This window comes from Barbus barbus, assembly GCF_936440315.1.
Source record: "Barbus barbus genome assembly, chromosome: 45".
In the NCBI taxonomy this organism is placed as follows: Eukaryota; Metazoa; Chordata; class Actinopteri; order Cypriniformes; family Cyprinidae; genus Barbus; species Barbus barbus.
Genome location: NC_136723.1, coordinates 3,698,915 through 3,720,754, shown reverse-complemented (window position 1 = coordinate 3,720,754; position 21,840 = coordinate 3,698,915). Strand labels below are relative to the sequence as shown.

General features: G+C 36.8%; 4 protein-coding genes across 15 annotated transcripts; 1 reads left to right on the top strand and 3 right to left on the bottom strand.

Moving 5' to 3' along the window:
- Nucleotides 1-539: 539 nt before the first annotated feature.
- LOC306863778 (S-adenosylmethionine synthase-like) lies at nucleotides 540-5,881 on the bottom strand. The gene is made up of 9 exons (XM_079407333.1): nucleotides 5,715-5,881; nucleotides 5,401-5,478; nucleotides 5,097-5,219; nucleotides 4,137-4,249; nucleotides 3,326-3,469; nucleotides 2,990-3,208; nucleotides 2,330-2,512; nucleotides 1,011-1,144; nucleotides 540-923 (listed from the first exon to the last, which is right to left on the bottom strand). Exons 1-9 carry the CDS (start codon nucleotides 5,788-5,790, stop codon nucleotides 821-823), a joined length of 1,173 nt encoding a protein of 390 aa, XP_079263459.1. The 5' UTR covers nucleotides 5,791-5,881; the 3' UTR covers nucleotides 540-820.
- Nucleotides 5,882-6,951: 1,070 nt separating this feature from the next.
- LOC306864025 (vesicle-associated membrane protein 8-like) lies at nucleotides 6,952-10,856 on the top strand. Its single transcript, XM_079407694.1, has 3 exons — nucleotides 6,952-7,186; nucleotides 9,485-9,646; nucleotides 9,840-10,856. The coding sequence occupies exons 1-3, from the start codon at nucleotides 7,184-7,186 to the stop codon at nucleotides 9,981-9,983; spliced, it is 309 nt and encodes a 102-aa protein (XP_079263820.1). The 5' UTR covers nucleotides 6,952-7,183; the 3' UTR covers nucleotides 9,984-10,856.
- LOC306864023 (heterogeneous nuclear ribonucleoprotein D0-like) lies at nucleotides 10,719-17,148 on the bottom strand. 8 transcript variants are annotated; one of them, XR_013783732.1, is made up of 9 exons: nucleotides 16,811-17,145; nucleotides 15,518-15,686; nucleotides 15,228-15,389; nucleotides 15,018-15,149; nucleotides 14,456-14,552; nucleotides 13,077-13,220; nucleotides 12,371-12,452; nucleotides 11,951-12,052; nucleotides 10,719-11,154 (listed from the first exon to the last, which is right to left on the bottom strand). XR_013783732.1 is itself a non-coding variant. In XM_079407689.1 (8 exons), the coding sequence occupies exons 1-7, from the start codon at nucleotides 16,954-16,956 to the stop codon at nucleotides 12,385-12,387; spliced, it is 930 nt and encodes a 309-aa protein (XP_079263815.1). In that variant the 5' UTR covers nucleotides 16,957-17,139; the 3' UTR covers nucleotides 10,719-11,154; nucleotides 12,371-12,384. The 8 variants fall into 8 exon arrangements, 6 of the variants coding, with proteins under 6 accessions (XP_079263815.1, XP_079263817.1, XP_079263818.1 ...); XR_013783733.1 differs by having other exon boundaries at nucleotides 10,720-11,154; nucleotides 13,065-13,220; nucleotides 16,811-17,139; XM_079407689.1 differs by lacking the exon at nucleotides 11,951-12,052 and having other exon boundaries at nucleotides 13,065-13,220; nucleotides 16,811-17,139.
- A 153-nt stretch (nucleotides 17,149-17,301) lies between these two features.
- LOC306864022 (heterogeneous nuclear ribonucleoprotein D-like) lies at nucleotides 17,302-21,478 on the bottom strand. 5 transcript variants are annotated; one of them, XR_013783730.1, is made up of 9 exons: nucleotides 21,083-21,462; nucleotides 20,574-20,742; nucleotides 20,331-20,492; nucleotides 20,112-20,243; nucleotides 19,867-19,972; nucleotides 19,610-19,774; nucleotides 18,793-18,892; nucleotides 18,323-18,426; nucleotides 17,302-17,595 (listed from the first exon to the last, which is right to left on the bottom strand). XR_013783730.1 is itself a non-coding variant. In XM_079407686.1 (8 exons), exons 1-7 carry the CDS (start codon nucleotides 21,169-21,171, stop codon nucleotides 18,822-18,824), a joined length of 894 nt encoding a protein of 297 aa, XP_079263812.1. In that variant the 5' UTR covers nucleotides 21,172-21,478; the 3' UTR covers nucleotides 17,302-17,595; nucleotides 18,793-18,821. The 5 variants fall into 5 exon arrangements, 3 of the variants coding, with proteins under 3 accessions (XP_079263812.1, XP_079263811.1, XP_079263810.1); XR_013783731.1 differs by having other exon boundaries at nucleotides 18,323-18,892; nucleotides 21,083-21,314; XM_079407686.1 differs by lacking the exon at nucleotides 18,323-18,426 and having other exon boundaries at nucleotides 21,083-21,478.
- Between the last annotated feature and the right edge of the window lie 362 nt (nucleotides 21,479-21,840).

The following is a 21,840-nucleotide window of genomic DNA, read 5'->3' as shown; positions in this document are numbered from 1 at the left end:
TTTTCCTTCTGGAGCATCAGCGAGTGTTTGAATCTTCTGTAATAGTTGTATATGAGTCCCTCAGTTGTCCTCAGTGTGGAAAGATGGATCTCAAAATCATACAGTCAATGTTGGAAAGGGTTCAAATACACAAAAATGCTGGAAACCTGAAGGATTTTTCTGAAGAACAGCAGACAGTTTAACTGTTCAGGACAAACAATGGACTCATGAACAACTATCACTAAACAAAAAAATACCACTTTGGATCATTCAGGTAACAACACAGTATTAAGAACCAAGGGTATGTAAACTTTTGAACAGGTTCATTTTTATAAATTCAACTATTATTTTCTCTTGTGGAGTATATGTAAACATCTTTTATGTGAAATATCTTATTCAGGTCAGTACTAAATAAACAATAACATGCATTTTGTATGATCCCTCTTATTTTGGTCAAATAATCGACATTTCGCAGATTCTGCAAGGTGTATGTAAACTTTTGATGACATGAAATGTACATGAAATAAAAAGGAAAATGAAGTAATAACCACTGTAAAACCACATTAAAATGAGTTTTAGCTTTCACAGTCATTATATGATGCATAAGATACAGTAAAAAAGAAAAATCGCATTTTCCACATAATTCAGCAACTGTAACTGAATTCTGTTCATTCATATACACGATGCTGCATTATTAAGTCACTGTCTTGAGGAATATGAACTAATAGTTTAGATTACTCGTTTCTTGATCACAGTAAAGCGTTTGTAAGATGCATTCACACAAACAGAGTCATAATCATTAAAAACCAAAAGGAATGCAAATTGTAATTCTTGGTCTCTATCAGAAGATGAGCTTCTTCGGCTTTTCCCAGGGAAATTCCTCTCGCCCGAAGTGTCCATAGCAGGCTGTTTTCTGGTAGATCGGTTTCTTCAGATCAAGCTCCCTGCAGGATGAAATTATTATACTATTAGAATTTTGTTCATAACCAATTAGCTGTCACGTTTTCCTGAGGTTCTCCAGAACTACTTACTTGACGATGACTCCAGGCCTCAGGTCAAAATTGTTCTTAACAATCTCTAGAAGCTCGTCCTCGTCTCTCGCTGACGTGCCGTAATGAAAAACAGACACTGACAAAGGGTGACTAATACCAATAGCATATGAGATCTGTAACGAAAACACAGTATTAACTATACAGTCTTATTCACTCACTCACTCGTGTGCTGTTGCCCTGCAAACTTTCACAATGAAATCCAGTCGAACAAATCTGGAATTGCACATAATGACAAAATTAATTAATTTATAATAGGGTACAACGGTGCTAAAGGCCCACCTTAAGAAACAATTAGCTATTCACTGCGCCTAAAATGTATAATTGCAGAAAAAAATATATACGTTTGTATTGAACATTAATGGAGCAACAGATTTTGTGTCAAAATAAATCATTCAAGTCGATTATTTTGTTTAAAAATCATATAAATGTACGAGGTGGCAAAGAGGGCCCCACACGCGGTATTGATACAAATACTTCAGCTAAAATTATGTTTTTTTTAATAATGTGTAAGTTAATACTTGTTCAAAACAATCACTTTTCTGCTTATTTTGAAAAAAATATTTTTGTTCGATAAATATACTGTCATTAAAATAAAAACCCTATGTTAATATAAAAAATATATTTTAAAATACAGAAACAATATCGTTTTAATAAGTAAAGATTCTGAAAGCATTGAAGGAAATCCCATAATTGAATATTTATTTGCAGTAGTAACCACAAATGATATTTTATTATATAATATGATTAATATCATGTTTCTAAATATGATGGTTTCATTCTAAACACTGTGATTATCTCTAATATGGACACTCAACATAATATATGATATTGATCTGAATCTAACCATGTCATGTCAACAAATGGAAAAGTCAGCCATCTATTAATTATCATGTTAATAACTCTGCGCCTTTAGCCTCAACAGCAGGGGCGCTTTTTACCCCAAATACAATACTTTTACATATTTTTTTGTTATTTAAAACTATTGCTTCTTCACCTGAAAATCGTTAAGAAGATCTTTGTCTCAAAATATATGCATTAATTTTAGTGATTCTCATTTGCTACTTAAATCTAAAAAACATCAAATATTAGATCAAGTAAGCACAGAATCGACGTGCGCGTCAAGGATCATCCAAATTTGCACGTGCATCTTGAAAAGCAGATGTTTTGGAAAGTGCAATGTTTTTGTGCTATCTAGTGGTTTAGATGAATATAATATCAAAGGCACCTTTAGCCCCGTCGTACCCTACAGTTTATTTTGAATTGAATGTTTGTCTGATTTCTGACAGCAGAAGTCTCACCTGAACCAGAACTCTGCGGCACAGTTTGGCTTTGACGAGAGACTTGGCCACCCAGCGAGCGGCGTAAGCGCCGGAGCGATCCACTTTAGAGTAGTCTTTCCCGGAGAAGGCCCCGCCGCCGTGACCGCCCCAGCCGCCGTAGGTGTCCACGATGATCTTCCTGCCGGTCAGACCGGCGTCTCCCTGCAGCAGCAGCAGCATTCACTTACACAGCAGACTTCAGCTCACTTTTAAAAAGAGTAGGCTACTAGTGGAATATACTTTAGATTAATATACTTTAGTGCGAACCGACTGTACTATTTTTGGACATTTAAATGCAATTAAATGAAAATGTATTACAGTTTAATTAAGAAGGACTTTTTTCCCAAGAAAATACTTCTAATGAGGAATAAAGGCATACTCTTTACAGTCAGATTGACTGTCAATGCTCCTATAGTTCAGCAGCTGGAAAGAATAATAGTTAACAGTATGGGAAAAAATACTATGGAAGTCAATGGCTATCGGCAACTGTTTGGTTACCAACATTCTTCAAAATATCTTGTGTTTAACAGAAGAAAGAAATTCATACAGGTTTGGAACGACATGAGGGTGAATAAATGGATGACCTGTCCCTTTAATACTGATGCTTGCCTTAGTAAGCCAGTTTTTGTGCTTACTTACTTGTGGACCACCTGCCAGGAACTTCCCACTGGGCAGCAGGTGATAAATAGTCTTGTCATCCAGGTATTTGGCAGGGATGACGGCCTTTACCACCTTCTCCATCAGATTGAGACGTATATCTGCGAGTGTGATGTCAGGGCTGTGCTGAACTGAGATGACTAGAGTATGAACACGCAGAGGCTCCATAGCACCCATATTATCACGGTACTCCACGGTCACCTGCACTCGTTAATAATTGAAGACATCAACATGATCTGCTGTGTTTGCCTTATTAGTGATAACTACATGCGAGTTTAATAGTTGTTAAGCACCTGTCGTTTCAAAGAAAGCTTTCACCTGTGTTTTTGAATCTGGAAGAATCCAAGGACAGACTCCCGTCTTTGAGAGTTCCTTCATTGTGGCGTTGAGTTTGTGAGCTAGCAGGATGGTTAGCGGCATACACTCCTCTGTCTCATCAGTGGCGTAGCCAAACATCAAACCCTGTGGAGAAATATGGCAAATTATTCAACATATATTATTTCAATTTGGCACAACTATTCAAAATACATTCAAAGGTGCTTTAAAAAAAATAACAGATTTATTTTATAATGATATTATTATTGTTGGTGTTGTTATTATTACTAATAAATATATATATATTAATATTAATCGTGATTAATCGCATACAAAATAAAAGTTTGTTTGCATAATATATGTGTGTGTTCTGTGTATATTTATTATTTATATATAAATACACACACATGCATGTATATATTTTGAAAATATTTAACATGTATTCACACATTTATATTTATATTACAAATATTATTGTTGTTGTTATTATTATTAGATAGATCATATATATATATATATATATATAATATTAAATACATGTTATTATTAATTATTTGAGGGTCCATATATTTGCTGTTGCTGTTGAATATGTATTTATGCATTCATGACTATAGATTGAGAATGCATTTTTTATTGTTTATTAACTTAAGTCAAATGTAATGATTATATCCCCAAATCTTGGGATTCGAATGTTATAATGGATGCTATTTCCCTGGCTAGAGTCACACAACACTTTTATCATGATTATAAGTTTGCAAAATATAACATATACGCAAAAGACAAGGCAACCTATTTTTCATCAGAATGTCTTGACCTGATCTCCAGCACCGATGTCCTCCATATCTCGGCCCTCAAACACACAGTCACTGATCTCAGAGCACTGCGGCTGCAGAGACACCAGCACATTACACGTCTTATAGTCAAAGCCTGGAGAGATCACATGAGACCAGCACTCAATCAAACAAGAATGCATTAAATTGATATAAAGTGACTAGTGGTCGACCGATATATTGCCAAGGCCGATATATCGGCTGATATCTGGCATTTTTCAAATATCGGCATCGGCCGATAAGTTTTTCTGTTTGGCTGATGTGTTCAAGGCAGGACTTTTATTTTGACGGCGCTGAGAACAGGTTAATAGTTCTGTCTAATAAAGATAGAACGGTTAAGCAAAGGAATTAAAAGGTATACAAAAAAGTATTAAAACAATTGCTTTTATATTATTAGTAATAGAAACGCAAACATTATAATACTTTCTCGTTTGCCTTCAGCATTCAGCAAATACGCATTTATATAATTTAAACAAATCTTTGAATAACTAATGAACATTTAATTTCGCAAACCTTGCAGACTAGTCCTGCGTGATCGTGTGTTCTCGGCATGATTATTAAATGAATTAATAAATTATATCAGCTTTATATCGGCAATCGGCCTCCCTGCTTTCCAAGATATCGGCATCAGCTGGCAAAAAAATAATATCGGTCAACCACTAAAAGTGACAGTAAAGACATTTATATTGTTACAAAATAAGTTATATTTCAAACAAATGCTGTTCTTTTGAACTTTCTATTCATAAAAGAAACTTAAAAAACACAGTTTCCACAAAAATATGAAGCAGCACAACTGTTTTCAATATTAACATAATAATAAATGTTTCTTGAGCAGCAAATCGGCATATTAGAATGATTTCTGAAGCATAGTGTGCCGCTGAAAACTGCTGAAAATTCATCTGAATTATGTTTTAAATGTTATATTATGTTGTGTATGTAGATACCCTTTGATGAATCATCATATCCGATACTCTTGACAGTGTCTCTAACCACTTTCTGAAGATCCACTACAGCCTTGGATGTCACTTCACCACACAGAAGGATCATACCAGTCTTTGACACACACTCTGCTCCAGAAACGGGAAAATACATAACCGTAAAATGAATGGGAATGTCTTAAAAAGAAAGTGCAAGCTGCCCAGCTAAACACCATTAAATCTTAGATCCATATTTGTAAAAACAAGCATTTCCAAGTCATCATAATGTCATTTATGAACATCTGAAATATCATGGATCATCATAACATACCACACGCCACTTTGGAGTCTGGGTCCTGTGCCAGGTAAGCATCCAGAACAGCATCACTGATCTGATCACACATTTTATCTGTCAGGAATTAAACCACATTAGTATCAATATTTCGTTTGAATGTGTGATTGATTGATTGAGTGTTATCATTACTACTGATCAAAGCTTGCAATCATGACTCAAGGGCATGTACAGACACTGAGGATGTTTATCTCCACACTACAAGTAGCATTAATTACAATACACGCACGTGCAGCACTGTAACTGTAATAAATGTAATGCTCACTAATATGTATTACATGTTTCATATTTACCAGAATGTCCTTCTCCTACAGACTCAGATGTGAAAAGAAACTTTTTTCCTGGTTTGTTATAACCGGAGGGATTCATGATGAATGCAGACTGCACAAAACTACAGCTTTATAAACGCAACTACAGCTAAAAACTGAAGTGTGACTTTTACAGTAAGTCTAAAAAGTATGAAGAACTTTAGTGGGCGTGGCTAAATAGTTAGTATTTACTTTAACCAATCACAAGCGACGCTTTTGTCAGGCAGAGACGACCTGTTAAAGCATAGACACGTGTTCTGTAAAACTATCCTCGTGCCAAATTAAATGACAGTGAATTAAAAACGATATCTGACATGGTGCACCTATGGTGTTGCGTCACATTTCGCCTGTTACTTTTCTCAGCGCTGCTCAGATTCGACCAATCACAAGCCTTCTTGATTACAGGAAATTGATTTGTTTTGAAATTTTATGAAGATTGCTGGAACGTATTTCTCTTCATGTAACAATCATTGGAATAAAGATTAATCCTTAATGCAACTGAAATGCTATAATGCAAATTTAGATTCATAAGCAATCAAATATACTTCTATCCAATGCTTTTATTCAACAAGGACACATTAAATGTATTGAAAGTGACAGTATGATTTCTGAAGTGTGACACTGATGCTGAAAATTCAGCTTTGATCACAGAAATAAATTCCATTTTAACATATAAAACAAGTCTTGGTAATGCTTTCAAAGTGACCCCACATTATTATAACAAACTCATATAAAAAGCATATTTGACTACTTTGATTATTTGTCTGTAAGGATTGAGAACAGAACACTTACCACCTAAACAACCTAAAGAGTTATTGAACAACATTATTACTTGTTTAATATTTAACAGTGAGGTCATCTGCTAAGGTTAAAGTCCTGTGAAATGATTATAAATCTATAAACAGCTGTTAATGGGTTCCTTGAATTGTTTAAGGAATAAACAGGACGAGGCATAACTGATATGAAGGGAAGACTCAAGCAGCAATACTGATAAAGTATTTTCCTCCAGTGTTCTCCAGAAAGTCATAAGATGATGCTATTCTGAATTTATAATCAAATTTAAAAAGGGATATTTTTAGATGCCCCTGTAGATAAAAGAGGAAAAGCAGGAGTATGTTCTTCCCAGTGCTATACAGTGTAACAGCACCAGAACAGAGAGTCCAGCAGCCCTCGGTGCAGTGTGTAGAGTAGTGTGTGTCAGCAGAGCGTACGGCGGTGGGTTGAGCCTCAGTGACAGGCTCCTGAGGAGCCAGTAGGAAGTGTTGTGCTGGTTAATGTCCAATCTGTCTGGGAGGGGAAGCTCTGTTTGCAAATGAGTTCTCTAATGTTTCATCCTGTTCTTTCGTACTTGTGTTGCAGCTCACAGGAATGAGCTTCTCTAGAAATCCTGTCCTTTAAGCAATGCTCTAACTTTTGAAAACCTACATTTGAGGAAGTTTCACTGAAGTTTCAGAATGGTAAGTACACTAGAAAGCCTGCGCCGTTTGTTAGTTAAATGTTTATTTAAATGCTTATTTGTTCAAGGCTTTGACCAGCCTGTTGAGATGATGTGTGTGTTCAGATGAACATTGTTTTGTAGCATGACATTAAAGATGATTAACCAACACATCAAACTCAATATATCAGTGTTTTATGGTGGTTAACAGAATATGACGACAATATCTGTTGAAGCTGACTCCATCTAGATCTTTGGACTCATCTGAATATGATTGTCAGTCAGGAAGTTCATGGTGGACATGTGAGGGAAATGGGGACAAGATGGCACAGAAAAGCCAATAATGATATGAAAATATTAATCTGCCTTCTTTTACTGGCAGTACAGTACAGTACCATGCTGATTTGGTACTGTCATGTTTGAATCTGATGTAATTACTGATCTATCTATCTATCTGTTTCTCTTCCTGTTTTTGTCGCTCTTACTGTTTCTCTTGTTAAACTAACATTGAAAGTTATAGGCTATATATATATGATCAAAGCACATTGAGATTGTCTATTGTCTATTTCATTACAGTTATCTAACTATCCATTGATAAAACTGCTAGAAATGGAACAGTAACTAAAAGTAAAATGAAACAAGTAACTGTTGCATAACTCTTAATGCACAGCAATTACCACGAACATGAACCAACTGGACTAAATTTCTATGGATGTAATATTTCATCAGTCTTTACTGGTTTCATTACTGTATGTATGCAGGCCTTGTAATGAAAACCAAATATATACTGTATATAAGCAGGGCTTGACATTAAGTTTTTTGCTCAGCAGCCACTGTGGCTAGTGATTTTCCAAAATTACTCAGCATTTTCACTGGCCACAATTTTGTTGTTGGGAAATTATGTTTTATATTACTAAAGTTACTACATACTAAATTTATTTAAATTGATTTCCATTTTTTTTTTTTTTTTAGCCTATTTAAAGTGGATTTTTCTCTATACTATACTATATTTAATGTATGCGTCATCTTTCATATCACATTCTTACATTTTATTAATGATGTTACTTAAATTAGTTAGTAAGATAAGACGCTATATATAGTTGTCCGGTCAGGCAAGTACATTTCTCTTTCACTTGCCCCTTCAAAAAATCCACTTGTCCCAAACAAGCCTTGTTACTGTATATAAAATTCCCAAGTGGCTAGTGGATTTGACGGATTAAAGTACAGTTATCAACTCTTTGTTTTGCTTTTTTCATTAAGCACCAAGAGTTTTTTCTTCCTTTTTTGTAGAAAATCGTTTTTGTTTTACTTTTTAAAAAAAAGTCATCAATACTGCATTGAAGTGCTTTTACAGTAAACACAGAGTTCTGCCATGAAACTGTAGATGGCGCTGTCCGATAGGTCTAACTCAATCTGACCTAATGACATCATTATCTCATGCTACAGCTGATTGGTTCTCTCCTGTATCAGTAGCCAATGAGCTCACTGCTCAATATTCATATACCTGGCTTTTGTTTGCTGTAGCAGTTCGCAGTGCACTTCAGAAACCCTCCACCTTCCCCAGCTCCACCTGTATAGATCTGTTTCATGCATGCTATATGGGGTTATTCATATGTGTTATATGTGCAGCAGCAGTATTTCCTACATGCTCACAGCAGCATGTTGTGGATGTATCGGCAGTAGCAGTAGCAGATCTATTCTGCCAAAACCAAATACATTTACATTGTCATGTACATTACCTCCGAGAGTACTCATGACAGAAATATATATATATTAAAAAGTCTGTCTGTCTACATCTATGAATTCATTTAATATTTGAATTCTATATCCTGTTTGCTATATAAATCCAAATTTCAATTTAAAAGACGTTTTCTGGATAGGCCTAATAGAGTGCTATGAAACAGACACTGTGTTGTTATCTGTGTATTGTTATGTGCAGTGTTAGGGATAACGCAATACAAGTAACGAGAGTTATGTAATCAGATTACTTTTTTCAAGTTTACTTAAATATCTAAGTTACTTTTTCAATGAGAAACGCCGTTTGCATTGTTTTGAAGAGTAAGTGCAGGGGCAGAGGCATTTCCTTCAGCCTGAGGCTTATTCGTTTCACTTTCAGTGTGAAAGGGCTTTTGTTATTAAGAAACAAATAAGCAAGCCCAGCTCAGGTTACAAAAAGTAATCCGTAACATATACGCAATTAGTTACTTTTTCATGGAGTAACAAAATGCATTACCTTAGAAGTAACTTTCCCCGTTACTGGTTATGTGTATTGTGATGTTGGGTCAGGTGGATTACTCTTGGGTTTCTCTTCATAATCTAGGCTGACTACAACACCCAACCACCAGCACCTAGCAAACTCGGCCAAGTTCAGGATCAAGTCAATGATGTTAAAGTCATTCTCAAAGACAACATCAACAAAGTCCTGGAGAGAGGAGAGCGGTTAGATGACCTGATCGGCAAAACAGATGATCTGCAGGCCACGGTGAGCCTTTGAGACACATCAAGGTCAAAATGAGACCAATATGTAACATTTCTTGACCATGCTGATCTTTATAAGACCTCAAAGGAACATTTAGTGAAAATAACATGGTGCCAGATGATCAAACCAGTCACAAAACATGTATTTTTTTATGTTTGTTAATGATAACAATTGATTGTGTAATTATCTTGCCCAGGCTGACTCATTTCAAAGGACGTCCACGCGTGTTGCCAGAAAGATGTGGTGGAGAAACACCAAGATGATGATTATAATTGGTGTGGTAGTGCTTGCCATCATCATTTTAATCATCCTGTTAGCAACAAAAGTCATTCCCACCTAATACAACCCAGACATGCATTTCAGTCATTTGCATTCATAAAATACACGAGAATTAATGACTTTTTTACTATGAAAGTAACTGGATACGTTTATGTATAGATAAATTACTATTTTTGCTATATTGACACTTCCTGTGATATTCTATATAAATCTGGGGCAGATATGTCAGGGGTGTATTCATATGCATTATGGGGTTTTTACTTGTTTGGGTGTTTCCTCATATAATGGGTCTGAAAACAACAGAATTCACTGCAAGTGAAAAATGTTTCAGGATGTTTTTATTGTTAGTAGTCTTCCTCTGAGACTCACCGCTCTGCTTGACACATTCATTGATTCCAAACACCATTTCAATTCTATTTACATTTCATTAAAAACCTGCACACCTCCAGCAGACCTTCATTACGGCGCTCCAGCTGTGAATTGTATATGACTGCGACTCAAATGATTCCTGGAACATTTCTCATGCTTTAATTCCTGTGAAATCACTCTGTGCATTAAAACTACTTTTATAGTGCATTATAAATGGTGCTTGAAATCCAGTTTATTTCCCTTATATGTCTGGGAATATAATGCACAAATCAAATTATGCTTTTTTGTTATTTTAAAGCTGGGCCCAGCTGCTTTACTGGTGTTATATTGATAACAGCAGCAATATTTGACATGAAGGAGAGTAAAAGATGGCAATCTTCTTTTTTGGGTGAGCTGTGGCTTTAATCTCTGCAGAAACAACAGGCGTAAAGGTTCATACACTTTATTGGTTGTATTTTCCAATGGTTTACAGGACTCTGTAGCAAAATTCTGCAATATGAATATTAAATGGCCTACACTCTGTACGCACTTGTAAGCAATAAATTAATAGACCTGTATACAAATGATTTGGGCTCCGTATAGTTCATTGTAGTCAACACAGAAATGCATGAGAGCAACACGGCAGGGAATATGATTATAAACACACACAAGCTACAACAAATTAAACACAAAAACAAATATTCTGGACTTTATAGTTCAAAATAACACTTGAGATATTCTTTAGTGTGTGTCCTTCAAAGTAACTTCAGATTTTGAATGAAATGGCGACCAAAGTGTAGTAACGTGTTGATCAACTCCATATTTAATAAGTCTGGCCCTCTTGTTTTCTCCTCTCAGGGTCGACTTGTGACTCGCTCGTCCGTCTGAAACACAAAAAAGAAAAGAGCAATTATGCTTCAGAAGGACACAAACTCATAAAATGTAAAGGAATCCCAAATCCCCAATAATTTCAATAAGGAGACAAAACATGACTTTGAAATCGAATAATAGCAAATACAATAGCGTTAAATTAAAAACTTGTGGAATCAGAACATTTAATGCGCAACCTTGAATCGATGGAAATTAACAGACAAAAAGGAAAGCGTTACAAGCATAACAATATGACCTTTCCAAGATTTCAAAAGGTTTAAAAAAGAGAATAAGTTAGATGAAATTAACACGGTTTACAGGTGAAGCTTTTTCCACCGCTGTCAGTAGAAAAATCACACAATACAAATATTAAAAAAAAGCACTTCTCCGGGGCGCAGCGGCATCCAAACCGGCTTTTAGCTCATGGACTACAGGATATTACAGCTACACGAGCTACAAATAAAGAAAGGCAAGCATTACAGGTAAGATTAGATTAGAAGTGCATCTTAACACTGGAAAGTCCAGAGAATGCCGTATCCTTCAAAAAGTGAACAGTTAATTTTAATTCCGGCTCTCGTGTCATTTTACCATTACTTGATGGTGCCTGGAAAAAATGGCATTACATTATAATATATTATTACATAAAACCAATCCCAAGAAGTTTAAGAGGAACATTTTAATACAAAAAAAATTAAGAATACACACAAAACAAAAAACAGAAGATAAAAGCTTGACGTGTCCTTTTTATGTTTTTGTTGCTGTAGTTTTTTTGTTTTTACAATTCGTATACAGGATGTTGGAAGACCATACCAAACGGGAGCATTCGAGAGCGTACGCCTCTCGTACCCTGTCCGCATTGAGCGGGCCTGAGACAATCGGGAAGTCAGCTCATGGCCTGCAAGGAAGTCCCCGCTGGCAGGTACAAACAAGGTATATGTCAGAGTTAGGAGACAACATTCTTCGGTTTTCTTTCCTTGTAATTCCATATTTTCTGGTACCCATTTAGCAGTACTGTACCTGTTAATTTTTACAGTTAAAAAAAAAAGGCAAGAAACAGCCAAAAGCCAGCTGTTTCTCTATGTCTCTATGTTACCACTACTGTAAAGCACTTCAGGGTGCTGTGAAACTTTAGAGAAAAACAAAAATTAAGCAATGTACATTACAAAAAATGTTTACAAATGGTGATTTAGAGGCTAAAATTGCATCGGCGTGAGCAACGCGACAACATACCTGCACGTTTCTCGTTAATACGGCTTGTAACTGTTTTGATGGCCGCCTCGCCTTGGGGATTTGCCGTAGCCGCTCTCCTGATCTAGAGTTAGGAGCACAAAACACAAACAACGCATGTGTCTACGGTTAAACGTGTTGGCACACAGGCGCTCGAGAAAGACGGAAAACAGAAAACAACCTTAGCAATTTGGGTTTTAGAGCCAATTTCGTGACACTTGCGAGATACTTACGTTAATTGTATTCAAAATACTGTATTCTGAAAATGTGGTGAGAGACACAGATCTGTGGCGTAAATGAATGTTTGAAAACTGTTTATTATTTTCTAAAAACGACCGCCGTCCGGCAGTCATTTCTTGCATGGCCTACAGATTTACATGTCCAATGGATTCAAAGGCACTTTGACAGATGTGTTTTGAAGCTAAGACATCCCTTCCTATATTTAGCACCATAGTTATTATAATACATATGTACAGTATAGCTTTGTGCAAGCAAGCCTTCCCTGTAGGACAAAAAGCAACCGCAGCAATGTTCTACAGTTTTCTTTCGAAGCGTAAGGCATGTATGATACAAGCATGTGCATTCTGCTCAGATAATTTAGTGCACAACTGTCATAGTCCGGGTCGAGTACCGACAATCCACGATACAATATTTCCTTAGTTTTTTCATCTGTGCGTTCACAAACAGTATTACATACTGCTGTAGTCACCATATCCGTAGTAGTTGTTGTAACCCGTGTAATCATAGCCCCCGTATCCACCATAGCCTTGATTGTTGTAGCCATAGTTCCCGTAATTTCCATAACCTTGATTCCAGTAATTTCCGTATCCCGGGTTCCAGTTCTGATTGGGACCTGCAACAGACGCCGAAGGCACAACACTGTTAATAACGGCTGAGGATGCTGCAAAACATGTATAGCAGGCCATTAACGTAAGTGGACTGAGGTATCAAAACAAAAAGAAAATTTCACTATGAATTTACGAACATAATTAAAATGCAAGGAAATTCCATAATTAATTACCAGAAATATTAATAATGATCAAAATGCCAAGTACAGAATTCTTAATTGCATTTATGGATCATATTGGAAGAGTGCTTCATGCACCAATTTACTCCGTATATAACTATTTAAAAAGATGTTCCTATAAATGTATCCTGAAGTTGTGTACATTCTGTGGTGCTCAACAATAAAGTTAATGGATGCGTTTATTTACCTTATTATTGTAATTAATCTACAAAAATATGGTTTGGATGATTATAAGCAGTGTTGGGGAAGTTACTCTAAAAAAAGTAATTAATTACTAGTTACATCTGTAATCAACAGTAATAAGATTACTGTACAAATTACTCTCCAAAAAGTGTTTAAATACTCATTACTTTCTAAATCCTATATCAACCTCGACAAGTTATTGATACAAGGACAGCCATGAAACGGTTCTTTTAATTCTTTCAAATAAATAATAGATAATTATTCTGGTCACACTTTAGATTAGGGTCCAATTCTCACTATTAACTATGACTTTTGCCTCAATATACTCCTAATTACTGCTTATTAATACTTAAAGTAGTTGTAAAGTTTAAGATTGGGGTAGGATTAAGGATAAGGAAGTTTTGCAGAATGAGACATTAATGTGTGCTTTAAGTAATAATAAACAGCCAATATAACAGCAATATTCATGCTAATAATCAAGTTAATAGTGAGAACTGGACACTAAAGTGTTACCAATATTCTTATTAACTCAAAGTATTTAAAGTGAGAAGGGTGCATAAAGCATGCATTTTAAGGTTAGGCTAAATTTTGATGTTAAATTCCCTATTTTATTGTGTATAAATGTTCTATACACAGCATTAAGTTCAATTACATAAGTAACTTTAATTAAATTACAGAGAGAAATAAGAGTAACCCCTTACACCCAACACTGATTATAAGCATCCAATCACTTGAGAAAAACATTTAACAGAGTACAAGTAGTCCAAATTAATTATGCAAATGTTTTGTTCGCTAAATTTTGAATTTCTTTGACTTGTAATTCAGTAAATTGTTTTTGTCCCGCTCTATCAAAGGGTTACTGTGGTGTAGTATTTTACCTCCTCTCCCTCTGGCTCTGCCGGTGTATCCTCCTCTTCCGCCCCACTGCTGCTGCTGCTGGTACTGCTCCTTTGACATGGCCACCTTGACCTCACACTGCAGACACAATGACAGGATCCACATTACTATCAGACAGACAACATTCTCAGCTGTCAAGAGCATTTCACCCACAAATAAACGTTGTGTGTCACCATAAAGCCTGACTAATGATTCTCAGCTCTCACATCACAGAAAACACAAAAATGAAGTACCTTTTATTTCACTGCATTATCCAAAAATATGCATTTCCACACGGTAATTTAGCGATTGATTTTGGGGAAAAAAAAGATTGCGCTATGTACCATTAAAGTGATATAAAGCTGTGTCCTAAGAATGAGATGTAGGAATTTTTTCCAGCATGTCATGTGCAGGTCTTTTAATATGTTTGTACAAAAGCAATTTCCTCACATTGTCTTCATGAGGTTTTAGAAGTCTATAATATAACATTATTTCACCAGAAACTAGTGTTTTAAAACAATGAAGGTATATAACATTAATGGCAGGATCGTTTTAAGACTGTACCTTGCTTAAACCGATGTTGTGGTACTTCTTCTCCATTATTTTCTTTACTGGCTCCTCCTCTTTAAATGTTATAAAACAAAAACCTCGTCTTTTATTTGTTTTATTCTCCATTGGCAGCTCAATGGATTCCACCTGAGGAAGATATAGAAATTATGGGGTGTTTTGTCACACATATTACTAACGTCTATCAATTTTCCACTTTCTCCGTACCTCTCCATAGGCGTCAAAGTACTCTCTGATCTTCTCTTCTGGAGTATCTGGGGAAAGACCTCCTACAAATACCTTCTTCACAGGCTCTTTGGACTTCATGGCCTTTGCTTTCTTAGGGTCAATAGCTTTTCCATTCAGTTTGTGCTCCTTTTGTGAGATCACCTTAGACCAGGAACAGACACGCATCAAGATTTGATTTAATCGGTCAAAGCTGCCTTGCCAGGCTCATAACTCAAATGGCATAATTCTAACAGATTTATAAACACACACACAAAACTATGCCAAAATACCTTTTCCACACTTTCAGCATTTTTAAACAGAACAAATCCAAATCCTCTGGACCGGCCTGTCAAAGGGTCCAGTTTTAAGGTGCAGTCGACCACCTCTCCAAATTTAGAGAAGTAGTCTTTCAGGTCTTTCTTTGATGTGTCCCAACTCAAGCCTCCAACGAACATCTTCCTAAAAACAAAAAGACTGATGTTACAACAGATTGTGGAGGAAGGCATTACAGTGATTTATATACGATGAAAACGCTTATAGGTGCAAGTACCTGCAAGGTTTACGAAGTAAAATATAAGACCAATTAAAGGAAATTTAGGGGAAGCCGTTAAAGGGAATATGCCAATATGTTCTCTCAATGTAAATGTCTAACGAGAACACAAAGAGCACAATTTACAACCAATCTCCATTACTTTTTAATTAATTAAACAAAAAAAAACAAAAAGCCTAAGTACTAGAATATGGAAAAATCTTTTATTGTCCCGAGTATTTTTGTGGTGCATTTCAGTGAAAATGTCTAAAAACTCTTAAAACAAGATGCTAACGGATAGGATATATATAAGTAGTCTTGTTTTCTGGGAAATTAATCAAAATGCAGTGAAATTATGATTTAAAAAAGGACAAATAGCTGCTAGTAGACTCAAAGAAATCAACTTAGTTCAAAGCGAAAACAAGTTATTCTCCACTCTTGTTTTAAAAAACACTTAAATTTGTATTTTAAGTCAATGTATCTCGTTTTAACAACGTTTAAGTGTTTGTATTGAAAAATGACAAAAATACTGATAAAGACGTTAATTTTTGCAGTACATGAAACATTTAATACCACGACTTTATGATTTTAAGAATTTCTGATGCGATTTAAGAGCTTGGTTTGTGAAAAAGACCTACATGTAGAATCCTTCAAGCCTTACTTTCATTGGAAAGGTTGACACGACGTTGTGATTAATTAGTGCTAAAACGACACGCTATTAAACACACGGAGAGTGTCTCGATGGAAAAGACACAGTTGACAAACTTGTATTTGAAAGGCAAATGTGTTTGGAAACAGCAGCAACCTCATGAATATGCGCACGACTAATGATATTCACAGCCAGACGGATATACTGACTTTATTTACAGTTTGGCCCTTAATTCTGTGCTCCATCATGATAAACAGATACTGACTGACAGAAAACAAGTCGATTATTTTCCTTATTTGAGAGGAATAGCCTCTATAGACCGGGGAAATGGCCTAACTGATGGGTTATTATAGGGAAACCGTGTAAATTCTTGTTTATTTGTGCAGTCAGTGAGCCGAGACTCACCCCTCATCTTCCTCGTTTTTACTGGCGTCTATCTTGGAGCCCTCCGCCTCTCCCTGGCCTCCTTCATCGGCCCCCAGGAGCTCCTCTCCATCAGTCTCCTCCATCTTCATCAGCGGCTCCTCGCCCAGGATCTGCTCCTCGGACATCTTTGATCAGCTCTCGGCGAAAACGCGGAATATTGCAGCCGAGGAAAACGTCGTAGGTTAAAACGCGACTGAACTGGCGGTATATCGTGTTAAATTAGGCTCGGAATCGCGTTTGTTTTAGTCTGCTTTCAGGATGTCGATGGCAACGGCGTCCATTCACAAAATGGCGGTGTAACGGAAGTCGAGCGTAATGACGTCACCGCGCTTTCGAAAACAGCGACGTCAACGCTGATTGGTTGCTTTTCCAAACGACGAGCGAATACGTTTATAGAGATTATATCACGGGTGTATAACACTATAAAAACACAAGAATGAGCAAAACGAAACAAACACAGTACAACGACATAATTTCTTCGCAATTTTTAATCCCTTTATCCAAAAACCTTCAGGAAAAGAACTAAAATACAAAATAAAGGACACTTTCTATTCAAGACTTAAGAACACATCAGCACAAAACCTACAGGTTCAATCTGAACAAAGCATGGAATAAGACAAACTTGGAAACAAAACGCCTCGCTATTTACAAGGTTAGACACTGAATTCGTCCCCACAGGACTGAATAACGTTTTTTTATAGTTGTTTAAAGACAGGAATCCACAAGCTGCCTCCGAGGAGCAATGTCGAAGTCAGCCTGCCGACCTACAAGAGAAGATACGCAAGATGAACCACTCGGATTTGGACAGGTTAAAGAAAAGAAAAAACAGCACGTCCATGTTTCAGTGTTTAACTTCTTGAGCTGTCGATTTTAAACTAGGAAAACCATCATTAAAGATTAAAGATCATATGTTCGACATCTTAAGATTGACAAAACAGCTCGTAAGCCAGCAAAAGCTTCAGCTCCAGGCGGTCGGTCGACCAATCGAGGAGCGAGCCCAAACGTCTTCCCCTTTAAACCGAAAATTGACATTTGCATTTAGCCAATACGTGAATTGGTTTCATCTGTCTAACACAGATCCGTCAGCTTTCAATGGCTTGGTAAACCACTTTCTACATATGATCTTTAAAGGCTATGCGCTCAAGAAAAAGCCTTGAGGTGTACCCATTTGAAGTTCTCTATGGCCTCTAAAGAAAAAGCAAGCATTATGAGAGTTTATGCAATTATTTACAAGGGAGGTGTGACTGAAACCAAAGAAATAAAATAATAAATCACTGAAGCTCCACAACTGAAATACAAGAGCACTACAATTGAAAAAAGAGAATACAACAATTAAGCAGTTATGAATCACTTTTAGGTTACGTTAATAAAGTCCTGGAAAAAACACATTTGGAACTGTTAACGAAAACCAACAACTTAAGGAAAATGAAGGAAGCTCCTTTGTCTTTTTGTTTGTTTTACGCTGGTACAGGAAGTTTGAAGAGACCATACCACAGGACAGCGCTTTCTTGTGCATGCCGTGCTCTCTGCCCGCTATGTGCGACGCCCAGAGAATGTCGTGGTCAGGTGACACACGGCCTGCAATGAAGTCCCCGCTGGCAGGTACAAACAAGGTACAATAATCAGAATTAGGGAAAGAAAGGAAAAATCAGGAGTGGCGCCCTTACTCTGTACCCCTTAGCTGTACTTTACCTGTTAGCATTGCTATCAAGTCTCTATGTTATTCCATTATGATCACCTGTTAAAGCAGGAGGAGGAAAAGGAAAACCTACAGAAAAACACTTACGTTTTTCTGGCACGCTAAAAAGGCAAAATGGCTACACAAACATGAGATTAAAGATCTATAGACGTGTTGTTCAACTTGGGCGCATTGATATGCGTAAGCCTTAGGCTGTCAGATAGTGTCTATTGATCTTTAACATTGAGGTCAGGTCCAGAACGCAGCAAAGATGTGACCTTACCATGAACGTCAATGTGTTTAGCCACTTTATCAATACGGCTGGTAGCTGTTCTGATGGTTTCCGCTTTCCCGCGAGGCCTTGCCATAACTGCTTTGTTGACCTACAAAAATTACAAACATAAAGCAATTTGTAGTGTCTTTTATCGCACTTTTTGAGAATGTTTGCTGCTCCTTGCTTTTCTACAAAACCACTGTACCTGTACTGTGCAAATGGCAAGAAATCACCTCTATAGTGATAACAGACCTGCTTGTAGCAGTATTACAACGTTCGTATAAAGCAATTAATACCTAAATATCACTAAATGTGGATAAAACCTACACATGACAGTAGGCATGGTTGGGAACACATTTATGTACTTACAAAGCACTGAAACACTTTTGTAAATGGTTTTTTATTTGTCCTTTCAATTTGTATTTGGAGCAGTTTCATCATTTTCATTGAGATGGTGTACATATATACATATTATATAAAGTGATTAAAATGAACACACTATTTAAAACAGTTTACTTATGGTACTTTAACATTTTGTAACTTTTTTTTATAACTGTATCCTTACTGGTTGAATAAATTATTCATCTAAATACATTTGTGTGCTTAATTGTACTAACTTTAACTTACATATATATATATATAAATAAAAAAAGGGGCAATTTTTCCAAATTATACCCCAATGTAAATTTTGCCTAAATTGAATGGATTTTCAAAACTAATGGCTTCCTAAAGGGTGGAAAAAACAAAAACAACAAAAAAAACATGAATATCAAGGCTTGGGTCTTTGAATGTTAAAGGTTCATTAAAAAACTGTTTATAAAATTACCACTGTAATCATCATAGCCTTGTCCATAGCCGTAATTGGGATAGTTGTATCCTGAATAGTCATAGCCAGAATAGCCATTATAGCCCTGGTTGTATCCGTTGCCGTAGCTTCCATAGTTCTGGCCGTAGTAGCTGTTGTATCCTTCATTATAGCCCTGGCCCTGTCCTGTTCACAAAGAGTCAGAGGAGCCCTTTTAGTCCAAAACTACTGGAATTAAAAGTCTGCCAGAGACAGCAGCAACCTCTAGATTTGCAAACCTCTTCCACGGCCCCTGAAGCCTCCTCGTCCTCCTCCGAAGCCTCGGTCCGCTCTGCCCTGCTGCTGTCTGTAAACTTCTTTAGGCTGGGCAACTTTGACTTCACACTGTCAACAAAGATTAACAGCATTACGAACATGTAGGGTTGAGCAAAACAATGATTTAGTCACAGTAATGCATGCCTACTATGACCCGCTTTATTAATACAGAGCAAGGTACTGGTCAAACATGGTAAGATCAACATACCTTCCCTGATCCAATTTGATGGTATCTGTTCTCCAGCAGTTGCTGAACGGGATCCTCTAAGACGTACGTCACAAAGCAGAAACCCCGCCTTTCGTTTGTTTTGGTGTCCATGGGGAGCTCGATGTTTTCAATCTTTTGAGAGAAAAATACACAGGCTAGTTTAGACGCGCCGGTGTGGTGGTACTTCCAATAAATGAGATCTTAATTGGAGATACTCACTTCTCCGTAAGCTCCAAAGTACTCCCGGATGTGTTCCTCAGACGTGTCTGGACTCAGACCGCCGACGAACACCTTCTTGGGGGGCTCCTTGCCCTTCATGGCTTTGGCTCTCTTGGGATCGATCAGTTTCCCATCCAGCTTGTGCTCCTTCAGCTCCAACACCTAAACGCATCAAGAAGAACCTGCTGTGAATGCTGCTGAAACACCGTTATCAGTAAACCGAAGGAGGACAGGGACATTTACCTTGTCAACGCTCTCAGCATCTCTGAAGAGCACGAACCCGAAGCCCCTGGAGCGTCCAGTCATGGGGTCTGTTTTGATGGTGCAGTCAAGGACCTCTCCAAACTTGGACAGGTAGTCAGTAAGGTCTTTCTTGCTGGTGTCCCAACTGAGTCCACCAATGAACATTTTCCTACACAAAAATAAACAGCATTCACATTACACCACTGAATAATAGATGCAACTGCTAGTATTATACACACATTTGCTAGTGTGCATGTAAAAAATACAATAGAATAAAATATAAAACATTGTTTTTCGTAATTAAACCTCATTGGTAGATTGTTTAATGCCCTAAACCATTAGATGCTAACACACTAGCACACAAACGGATTAGCTAGGTTTCGAGCGCGATGTTATGTTTAATATTGTGCATATTACTACTGTAAGCGTTAGTAAGGTCATGGAAGTGAGTGATCGATTAGAAGATGTGTTCAGTTGTTTAATCTGTTGTTGTGTCGCGAGGGCCTCACCCGTCGTCCTGCAGATTTTTACTCGCGTTTATCTTGGAGCCTTCTGGAAACTCGTCGGTGCTGAAGTCACCTTGCTCTTCGGCCTGCATTTTGGAGTATATGTAGTTTGATCCGACGCCTGCTACGAAACTGATTGTATTACTGTGGAGTTAAAAGGTCAAAGACTTCAACACGAATAAAGTGCCGCGTTGATTAAAATGGCGGACGGAGATCAGTGACGCAATCCGTCTGCACGAGGAAGCGGGGGTGGGCGGGGCTTATGCTAATAAAAGAGATATCTAATCCCTTTTTTTTATTTTTTGAGCAATGACCCAGTTATCATTAATAATAATAATATGCGCGTTCTATTAAATAATTCCAATAAATGACACCAGTGTACTAACAAAAATGATAATTATGGCCTGTTTTCTAGCATCGGATAATGGGCGGGGCCTGATTCAGTTGAAAAATAAATAATAATAAATAAATAAATCATAACGAGAACAACGAAGCATGAAAAAATAGTTCTCCCATAAAGGTCAAGAATTATTAAGAAAGGTATATTTGTCCTAAATTGATTACTCTGACTAGAAACAAGCATCTCTTTTAGAAATAACAGTAACAACAATATAACAAATAATAATAAATGAAGAATGTCCTTTTAAGTTCAATTCTTTATATGAAGAATTGTATTTTTGTTAGATTAAAAAAGTACATGAATTAATTCATTAAAGGTATGTTATTTTAAGCCTTTCCCGACAGTGTTGCCAGATTAAAAA

What these genes read in the sequence shown, in the direction of transcription:
- LOC306863778 (XM_079407333.1), bottom strand. Translation starts at nt 5,790, where the DNA reads ATGAATCCCTCCGGTTATAACAAACCAGGAAAAAAGTTTCTTTTCACA. An exon ending in ACATCGGTGCTGGAGATCAG is followed by an intron (nt 3,470 to 4,136) that starts GTCAAGACATTC and finishes ATTTCTCCACAG; the next exon opens with GGTTTGATGTTTGGCTACGC. An exon ending in GCCGCAGAGTTCTGGTTCAG is followed by an intron (nt 1,145 to 2,329) that starts GTGAGACTTCTG and finishes TTTTCGTTACAG; the next exon opens with ATCTCATATGCTATTGGTAT.
- LOC306864025 (XM_079407694.1), top strand. An exon ending in CAGATGATCTGCAGGCCACG is followed by an intron (nt 9,647 to 9,839) that starts GTGAGCCTTTGA and finishes TATCTTGCCCAG; the next exon opens with GCTGACTCATTTCAAAGGAC.
- LOC306864023 (XM_079407688.1), bottom strand. Translation starts at nt 16,956, where the DNA reads ATGTCCGAGGAGCAGATCCTGGGCGAGGAGCCGCTGATGAAGATGGAG. An exon ending in ATGCTGAAAGTGTGGAAAAG is followed by an intron (nt 15,390 to 15,517) that starts GTATTTTGGCAT and finishes TCCTGGTCTAAG; the next exon opens with GTGATCTCACAAAAGGAGCA. An exon ending in CGGATATGGTGACTACAGCA is followed by an intron (nt 12,453 to 13,064) that starts GTATGTAATACT and finishes TCCTAACTCTAG; the next exon opens with ATCAGGAGAGCGGCTACGGC.
- LOC306864022 (XM_079407686.1), bottom strand. Translation starts at nt 21,171, where the DNA reads ATGCAGGCCGAAGAGCAAGGTGACTTCAGCACCGACGAGTTTCCAGAA. An exon ending in AAAAATCTGCAGGACGACGG is followed by an intron (nt 20,743 to 21,082) that starts GTGAGGCCCTCG and finishes ATTTTTGTGTAG; the next exon opens with GAAAATGTTCATTGGTGGAC. An exon ending in CTTCAGGGGCCGTGGAAGAG is followed by an intron (nt 19,775 to 19,866) that starts GTTTGCAAATCT and finishes CTTTGTGAACAG; the next exon opens with GACAGGGCCAGGGCTATAAT.